The sequence below is a fragment of the Centruroides sculpturatus genome, unplaced genomic scaffold (assembly GCF_000671375.1).
Source record: "Centruroides sculpturatus isolate CEXI.00-Female unplaced genomic scaffold, Cexi_2.0 scaffold489, whole genome shotgun sequence".
Lineage (NCBI taxonomy): Eukaryota > Metazoa > Arthropoda > Arachnida > Scorpiones > Buthidae > Centruroides > Centruroides sculpturatus.
In genome coordinates this window covers 68,323-78,514 of record NW_019384739.1, presented here as the reverse complement: position 1 = coordinate 78,514, position 10,192 = coordinate 68,323, and the positions used below count along the sequence as shown (strand labels likewise).

General features: G+C 30.7%; 2 protein-coding genes across 2 annotated transcripts in view; both read left to right on the top strand.

Annotated features, from left to right (window-relative positions):
* The first annotated feature begins 4,319 nt into the window (after positions 1–4,319).
* Positions 4,320–4,772, top strand: LOC111628326. Its single transcript, XM_023372091.1, has one exon. It carries the CDS (start codon positions 4,320–4,322, stop codon positions 4,770–4,772), a length of 453 nt encoding a protein of 150 aa, XP_023227859.1.
* Positions 4,773–7,523: 2,751 nt separating this feature from the next.
* LOC111628325 (patched domain-containing protein 3-like) overlaps positions 7,524–10,192 on the top strand; it is an 11,163-nt gene continuing 8,494 nt past the window's right edge. The window contains exon 1 of the mRNA XM_023372089.1: positions 7,524–8,026. Within this exon, the coding sequence (XP_023227857.1) occupies positions 7,524–8,026 (503 nt within the window). The remainder of the gene's footprint in view (positions 8,027–10,192) is intronic.

The window sequence follows — 10,192 nt, the reverse complement described above, 5'->3', positions numbered from 1 at the left end:
GATGAACGTCTCCTTCATTCCCTCGCCGGGCCATCACTCCCTCCAGACTTCACTTACGAATTCCGGGAGTGCTAGGTGATAGCCGGAATTAAGGATAATGCAAACTCCCTCGCGTAATGGCCCGTAATCTGAGAATAGAGATTTCTTAAAGTTTGAAAGTCGGGGCATTAGGACTGATTATCTACTGGCCGCGTAAAGTGCTTCTCGCCTCTTTTTTATCGTTTAGTTTAGCCGTAAATTGCAGGTTTTATGAATTTCGACTTATTCTTCGACCACTTTCTCTGCTTAAACTATCACCATGACATTGTCTCTCCCACTTACGATTTGACAAAATACATTAATTATATTTTCGAATATCGCGAAAAAGGAAAGACGAAAACATAAACAAGTGAGAAGGTTTCTGATGTCACAAGTATACCTTTATGGAACAAAGGAAGCGATGAGTCGACAAAATTTGGGAATTACTGATGTAAAGTATTTCGAGTATTTAAAACAGTTTTTATATTACTTAGTTTTAATTTGTCTTAAGATTTCTTTTAATCATAGAGAGAGAGCAATAACTATAATTGATATAATCAAGAGATTATGTGTAATTTTCTGGTCTGAATGTTTAAATTACGTAGTCTCGAGTTTTTCTTCTTTTTGTCTTATGAATTTAACATTATCTTATATTGATTTAAAGCAGAATTAAATCGGCAACAAGAATTTAAGTCATATCGTGGTATACCTGTTTATCACTCCATAAGTTTCTATATTATAATGAATTGATAACGTCAAAGCAACTTTTCTTTATTCATATTTGGTAAACTTGCGCAAGAATTTATATTATTTATATGTTATCGGCATCAATCTCGATTGATTTAAAAGAGAGTTTTTTCATTACAATGATATAAAACTAACGATAAATATTTTTATGGAAATTTCTTAATTAACGAATTTGAGGAAAATAAAATTTTTCGTGGACTGTGGTCATACTCTTTAGTCTGTGCCAGGAGAATAAGAAAGACAGTTAAATCCAACATGGCGTTGAGATGTTGCTAGTGTGTTATAAGAAGAATTCTATGTATATAAAATAATAACAAATGCTTAGTTAGGGCTTTACAAGTATAAAATGCATTTAGAGATAAACTTAGTTAATAAAGTCATGGATAAAATTAAAATGTTTTACAATTGCTTTGCATTGCCATTGTGAACCGTTCATACATATATATAGTCTGTTAATTTCATTTTCAAAATAATTAAGTCATTAAATATTACTCCTCGAAAAATTATACTTTACTGAAATTTCGAATAATGCCAATCGTTTACGTATACAACTGTGTTAAAGCTTATTTACAAAACAATTCAGGAGTAGAGCTCTTAATTCTAATTAAAATTTAGTTTTTGTGTATATAAAACACGAATTTATGTAAAGGTTCGGTTGGACTTCCAAAGCCGGAGGCGGTTGAAACAAAAGGACAGACGTGGAATAATAGAAAATCAACACAGAAGCTTCTAGGTCAGAAAGAGCGGACCACGTGCATGACCTCGAAAATAGAAGGACGGGACAAAGGAACTTTACATATATAGCGATATTTCCTTCTCGAAATTACATAAAATATTTACATTTATTAAATATAGACATGATAATTCATATGTTTATAAATTTCGTCATGAAAAACATTTTCTATTAATGCAGACTAATAAAAGATGAAAGTATTTCACACACGAGTACAAATATACACGACAACTAATGCGTGCTACTTTCTACTATATTATATTATTTTCGATTATCTTATCTATAAAATTGCAATACAGATGATATATGAAACTATAAATTACAATAAGGAAAAAATAACTTGAGTTTGTGCCATCAACATTTTTAACAATTAAATGATAATTTTCTTGAAATCCAACATAGAAAAGTTAATTATTACTGAAAAAATATTAAGAATACTGAAAAGAGCAGATGTTGAATTTTTTCATTTAATTTCATTCGTCTGTCTACTACTTATTTGAAAATTAATAATGCATGGGAATTTTTTCGATTAGAATTTCCCTCCGGGAAATAAAAACTTGCGTATTCATATTTTGTGAAGATTTATTACATGAGAAAAAAACTTGTTTTCGAAATCATTATCATAAACTGTGGTAACGACGTATTTCTCAAGAACATTTGTTATACGAGGAAATTGTCTATTGTGTTCATTTCATATTTTTCCAATACACATTACATTTTCTTGCGTCAATCGTAGAACTCTGCAGGTAAGACATTTTTACGACAAACTATTTGTATTCTTACATTATCAAATTGCTAATTAATGACTTTGTTTTCTTTCTGAATGACTCCCTTTTCTTCTCTGTATATTCAAAACAGCATACATTATAGTTTATTGGGGTAAAATACTTGAATTGCGTATCCCTCAATAAAAGAATATAACAATTTTTTAGTAAATGCACCCCTGCTCTGAAAATTAAGCTTTTTACAATAATTAAAAATATATAAAGTTTTTAATAATAAAACATTATAACAGATGACTTCACACCCGCAGTTTAAAATGTGTCGAAGAATTTAAGTAACTAGTTGTTGGTTTTATTTTACTTAAACCAGGGGGTTTAACTAAAATAAGATGAAGAATTCTAGAATGGAGAATTCTAGAGAACTCAAAACAAATTACAATTTTACATAAAAGTATATTATTTTAACACAGTGTAATTATATCTTATTCCATAATTATTTACGTATTAACACTGTAATGGCCATAAAAAATTTTGGGACAATTTAATACTTTTTCTATATTTTATATAAGGTAAAGCGAGAGAAGAGAACGCACATTACACATATAGCTATAATCTTAACTTTAATTGTCATCAACAATTTTATTATTATTTGTTTTATAAATAGCTTATTAAAAATATTGCGCTGACTGAATGAAAATTCAAACACTTAAAAATATGCTCTCTTCTACTCTCATCTTCCCTCGCATTCCCCTACTTCCCTAATACCTTATTTTAAAATATTACGTACAGTACATAATTTTATACGCAATTCTTATGTACGTAAAGTTCTAAGATGCAATAATAAGCAAATTCAAACTAGAGATTATGTTATTTAAAATCTCAGTAGAGGAAATTACACATAATCCTGCCGACTGGATCAAGTATAATTACTCATATCACTGTATGACAAAGACAAGTGAAGAAAGTAATATATAAACTGTTTTAAATAGTTAAAGTACTTTACATCAATTATATTTTCCTGTTTTTCTATCTATAAATGTTAACTATAAACAAATCTGGTATTTACGGAGGACCTACAATAGTGACTAACTTCTTGGTAAATAATTGCATACCTTATCTAGATTGTTTAATCTTCGTATGTTAAAACAGCAAAATATAGGCAATTTTATATTGTTTCTCGATAAAATATAGAACAACTTGTTTCCTTCTTAATAACCAAGTTTATAAAATATTGAAATTTCTCAAATTTTAGAAGTTGCAATTCTATTTTTGTTTATATTTTTAAAATAAATGTGAAGAAATATTTATTAACGTTCCTCTTGACGTTTCACGATAAATCAGAAACGATTTTTAATAACTTTAATTACTTTATTTATAAAATTCGTTTGAACAAGCTGGAAGTTTAGAACTGTATTCGTGCCATAATATCTATAAAACAACAATCTTTTATAAAAATCCATGAACTAGTTGCTTAACTTTCCCGAAAACATTTAAAACTGTGTGTGTAGCGCTATCTGTTGTGATATTTTAATATTAAACATATTAATATTTTTATTTTTAAAGTTTTATATTTTTATATTTTTAAAGAGTAATTATTTATTGTGATATCGTCATAATGCCGAGATGCAAGTTTTAATCATATTTTTAATTTATATAATTTAAAATATACGCTTTCCACCTGAAATTAGTAGTGTGTTGCCCTGTACTGTATTGTACATCATAATTTTCCTTTAACAATTCCGGTCATTTCAAGTGCTTTCAAGGGAAACGATTTGAATCAAAATAATGCGACTTTGGATTTGCATTGAAGTTCTTATATAGTTGATCGGGGCCTCCAGCCCCTAAAGATTCCGAATATGGTTTCATCTTTCATCCATCTAATTAGATTCTCGAGATTAAAAAAAAAAAACAGGCAGACGGACAACGAACGAGATTTGGAATTTATGAGTCTACACAGTAAAGCAATTACCTCCTTCATTATTGCCAGAGACGTGTGCTTAAATTGCAAACAGCGATTAGTCCCATGTTAAGTGACCGAATAACGTTATAAAAATCAAATAAAAATTCACTAATTTTTCTTACTGTTTTTTAGAAAAAGAATGAAGAAGACTTTAGACTCTTATTTATCTTCTTGGTTTTCACGAATCGGCAAATTTGTCGGTGAATATCCTCAACATTGCATCGCTGCCACGTTCTTAGTTACACTAATTTTAGGATCCGGATTTCTCAAACTTACCATGATACAGGATTTCGAATATCTGTACAGTCCGAGAAACGCGAGAGTTTTGGAAGATAGAAAATCCATCGAGAATCTGTTTTCTAACGGCGACGGAGCCGAAGATAGATTAATTAGAAGTTCCACATACGAAAATTTAATTTCGGTCATTGCCTCGGCGAAGAACAACGGTTCCATTATGAACACCTCTTCGATAGAAGATGTAATCCAGATGGATGTTATCATTCGCAACATCAGCATCTTTNGTCAGAAAGAGCGGACCACGTGCATGACCTCGAAAATAGAAGGACGGGACAAAGGAACTTTACATATATAGCGATATTTCCTTCTCGAAATTACATAAAATATTTACATTTATTAAATATAGACATGATAATTCATATGTTTATAAATTTCGTCATGAAAAACATTTTCTATTAATGCAGACTAATAAAAGATGAAAGTATTTCACACACGAGTACAAATATACACGACAACTAATGCGTGCTACTTTCTACTATATTATATTATTTTCGATTTTCTTATCTATAAAATTGCAATACAGATGATATATGAAACTATAAATTACAATAAGGAAAAAATAACTTGAGTTTGTGCCATCAACATTTTTAACAATTAAATGATAATTTTCTTGAAATCGAACATAGAAAAGTTAATTATTACTGAAAAAATATTAAGAATACTGAAAAGAGCAGTTGTTGAATTTTTTCATTTAATTTCTTTCGTCTGTCTACTACTTATTTGAAAATTAATAATGCATGGGATTTTTTTCGATTAGAATTTCCCTCCGGGAAATAAAAACTTGCGTATTCATATTTTGTGAAGATTTATTACCTGGGAAAAAAGCTCGTTTTCGAAATCATTATCATAAACTGTGGTAACGACGTATTTCTCAAGAACATTTGTTATACGAGGAAATTGTCTATTGTGTTCATTTCATATTTTTCCAATACACATTACATTTTCTTGCGTCAATCGTAGAACTCTGCAGGTAAGACATTTTTACGACAAACTATTTGTATTCTTACATTATCAAATTGCTAATTAATGACTTTGTTTTCTTTCTGAATGACTCCCTTTTCTTCTCTGTATATTCAAAACAGCATACATTATAGTTTATTGGGGTAAAATACTTGAATTGCGTATCCCTCAATAAAAGAATATAACAATTTTTTAGTAAATGCACCCCTGCTCTGAAAATTAAGCTTTTTACAATAATTAAAAATATATAAAGTTTTTAATAATAAAACATTATAACAGATGACTTCACACCCGCAGTTTAAAATGTGTCGAAGAATTTAAGTAACTAGTTGTTGGTTTTATTTTACTTAAACCAGGGGGTTTAACTAAAATAAGATGAAGAATTCTAGAATGGAGAATTCTAGAGAACTCAAAACAAATTACAATTTTACATAAAAGTATATTATTTTAACACAGTGTAATTATATCTTATTCCATAATTATTTACGTATTAACACTGTAATGGCCATAAAAAATTTTGGGACAATTTAATACTTTTTCTATATTTTATATAAGGTAAAGCGAGAGAAGAGAACGCACATTACACATATAGCTATAATCTTAACTTTAATTGTCATCAACAATTTTATTATTATTTGTTTTATAAATAGCTTATTAAAAATATTGCGCTGACTGAATGAAAATTCAAACACTTAAAAATATGCTCTCTTCTACTCTCATCTTCCCTCGCATTCCCCTACTTCCCTAATACCTTATTTTAAAATATTACGTACAGTACATAATTTTATACGCAATTCTTATGTACGTAAAGTTCTAAGATGCAATAATAAGCAAATTCAAACTAGAGATTATGTTATTTAAAATCTCAGTAGAGGAAATTACACATAATCCTGCCGACTGGATCAAGTATAATTACTCATATCACTGTATGACAAAGACAAGTGAAGAAAGTAATATATAAACTGTTTTAAATAGTTAAAGTACTTTACATCAATTATATTTTCCTGTTTTTCTATCTATAAATGTTAACTATAAACAAATCTGGTATTTACGGAGGACCTACAATAGTGACTAACTTCTTGGTAAATAATTGCATACCTTATCTAGATTGTTTAATCTTCGTATGTTAAAACAGCAAAATATAGGCAATTTTATATTGTTTCTCGATAAAATATAGAACAACTTGTTTCCTTCTTAATAACCAAGTTTATAAAATATTGAAATTTCTCAAATTTTAGAAGTTGCAATTCTATTTTTGTTTATATTTTTAAAATAAATGTGAAGAAATATTTATTAACGTTCCTCTTGACGTTTCACGATAAATCAGAAACGATTTTTAATAACTTTAATTACTTTATTTATAAAATTCGTTTGAACAAGCTGGAAGTTTAGAACTGTATTCGTGCCATAATATCTATAAAACAACAATCTTTTATAAAAATCCATGAACTAGTTGCTTAACTTTCCCGAAAACATTTAAAACTGTGTGTGTAGCGCTATCTGTTGTGATATTTTAATATTAAACATATTAATATTTTTATTTTTAAAGTTTTATATTTTTATATTTTTAAAGAGTAATTATTTATTGTGATATCGTCATAATGCAGAGATGCAAGTTTTAATCATATTTTTAATTTATATAATTTAAAATATACGCTTTCCACCTGAAATTAGTAGTGTGTTGCCCTGTACTGTATTGTACATCATAATTTTCCTTTAACAATTCCGGTCATTTCAAGTGCTTTCAAGGGAAACGATTTGAATCAAAATAATGCGACTTTGGATTTGCATTGAAGTTCTTATATAGTTGATCGGGGCCTCCAGCCCCTAAAGATTCCGAATATGGTTTCATCTTTCATCCATCTAATTAGATTCTCGAGATTAAAAAAAAAAAAACAGGCAGACGGACAACGAACGAGATTTGGAATTTATGAGTCTACACAGTAAAGCAATTACCTCCTTCATTATTGCCAGAGACGTGTGCTTAAATTGCAAACAGCGATTAGTCCCATGTTAAGTGACCGAATAACGTTATAAAAATCAAATAAAAATTCACTAATTTTTCTTACTGTTTTTTAGAAAAAGAATGAAGAAGACTTTAGACTCTTATTTATCTTCTTGGTTTTCACGAATCGGCAAATTTGTCGGTGAATATCCTCAACATTGCATCGCTGCCACGTTCTTAGTTACACTGATTTTAGGATCCGGATTTCTCAAACTTACCATGATACAGGATTTCGAATATCTGTACAGTCCGAGAAACGCGAGAGTTTTGGAAGATAGAAAATCCATCGAGAATCTGTTTTCTAACGGCGACGGAGCCGAAGATAGATTAATTAGAAGTTCCACATACGAAAATTTAATTTCGGTCATTGCCTCGGCGAAGAACAACGGTTCCATTATGAACAACTCTTCGATAGAAGATGTAATCCAGATGGATGTTATCATTCGCAACATCAGCATCTTTTGGAATAAAAAATTCTACAGTTACCGAGATATTTGTATGAAGAATGATCGTAACGAATGCTCGGAGAATTTTGTTTCTTCTTTGAAATACATGATAAAACATCCTGGAAAGGTTTCCATGAGGTAAGACTATCTTTGTAAAGAATTATTTGTAATTACATCAAAATTTGCAATTTCGAATATGTTTAGCCATTTTATCGTTAGGATTGAAGTGATGGGATAAGTTACTGCAACACATGCGAGATCTTCTACGGAAAGATCTTCGTACTGTTTTCTGCGGTACGTTTGTGGCAAACTGCCACTTATTTACGTCTTAGACATGTAAGATAAATCGAGAAAACTGTTCGCAGCCGTCTGTGGTTCAGACGCGAACTAGTGTACAATGGTTGCATCTACTTCGCCATTGGCGAGGAAAAAGTGAACAAAAAATATCTAATTTTATTTATCTTTGTGATTCTGTGAGCGAATATAAAAAGTTCTGCTTTTTTGTGTTAGAGAGAATAGTGACAATTACCTTATTTTTACTATCCTCTTAATGTTCGGAAAATTTGCACAAAGAGGAAATATCGTTTGCCTGGTCAGATGAATAATTTCAATACACATCCTTTGTTATGTTGGTACTACAGAATCGAACATGTACAGTACGTTTGTAAGTATTCCGTTATTTTTATTATGACTTTTACGTAAAAGTAATAATAAATACAATAAATACATCATGTCTTTTCGTCTAGAGCAGGGTGTCCAATCCTCGGCCGGTTGGCCGCATGCGGCCCAAGGCAAGTTCCAATGCGCCCCAATGAACGTGTAAACAAAACCGACAAATGCTTTAATTTTTTCATTATTTATTTATTTCAACGGCATAAACTCAAAAAAAAAAGTTTCACAAAGCCGTAAATTTTTATTCATATTTTATTTTTGAATTCGAAGAAAATATTTTCAAATACTTGGAGATGTGTGAATGCGGAAGGATTACTAAATGAAGCTGGAGTTGTGACTCAAAGGATTATAGACCCAAATTTGGGGAAAGGAAAGAAAGGACAAAAAATAAAAAGTAGTGAGGAAGGTTAAATAGATCTTCTGTTATGCAAATATTGACCCATAATTTTCCAACCTTCCTCACTTCTTTATCTTTTGTCCTTTCTCTCCTTTCCCCGCATTTGGATCTATAATCCTTTGAGTCACAACTCCAGCTTTATTTAGTATTCCTTCCAGCGTTGCAAGATATGGCTACATTGCGCCAAATGTGGCTACATTTTTTAGTTTGAGGTAAAAATATCATTTGGCGCTTTCGCTACCTTTTGGACTTCATATTATCTACATAAATAAAATTGTAATGTTCGTTTGTTCAAAATCTTAAATCTCCGAAAGTTCTTCACCGATTACTTTCAAATTATGACACAACGTTGTATTAAAATTCGCGCGTTTTCATATTATATAGATGTCGAAATCCCCCCTCCCGCAGGGAGAGAGACAGGATAAGGCTTACAACGAAAACTCAGCTTCTATTATACTATTTTAAATGCGTTTATTTGCGTTTTTGATTGCGTTATAATCGAGTACGTCACGAAAACGCACACTAAGAACAGATTTTTCGAAATTCCCCCCCGGGGGAGTGAGACAGGATTAAGTTTTTGACAATGGAAGTGTTAAGTAAAAGCAACATGCAAGATTTACAGGCGCAAATGCAGTATTTTCGTTTTTGCGGGAAAATCGAACATTTTTTTAACCCATCTAAAAATTCTCTAATTAGTCTGAAACAGTGGAACCTGATTCTTGCATTCTTTCAAAACGGGTAAGATTGACTATAACGTACCCTAACTGTGTACAAAATTTCAACTTTCAACTCCTAACAGTTTGGGCTCTGCGCTTATTATTATTATCTTGGGTTTAGTGGATTATACTCGGTTCACACCAATGGCTGTGTACTATGCCGGACCAGAGTCAAGGCATAGCACCAAAAACTAAAATTAAATAAGTGTGTTAGTGTCTGTATTCAGGAATTTCCTAACAATGTGGCATGTATTCAATATAGTGGCCTTCTGTAGTGTTATGTATGTATTTCTATTCAATTGTAATGTTCCCAGGCTTTTGTGTAGTGTGTGTGGTATCACACCTGTACAGGAGAGAAAGACAGGTACAATAAGCACCCTATCCATCCTCCTCAGATGACTTATTTCCTGGACGAGTTCTGTGTACTTGCTAATTTTTTCAGTGCATGTGTTTTGTACATTGTGAGTGTTTGGAATGGCTATGTCTATAATGTATGTGATTTTATTGTGTTTGTCAATG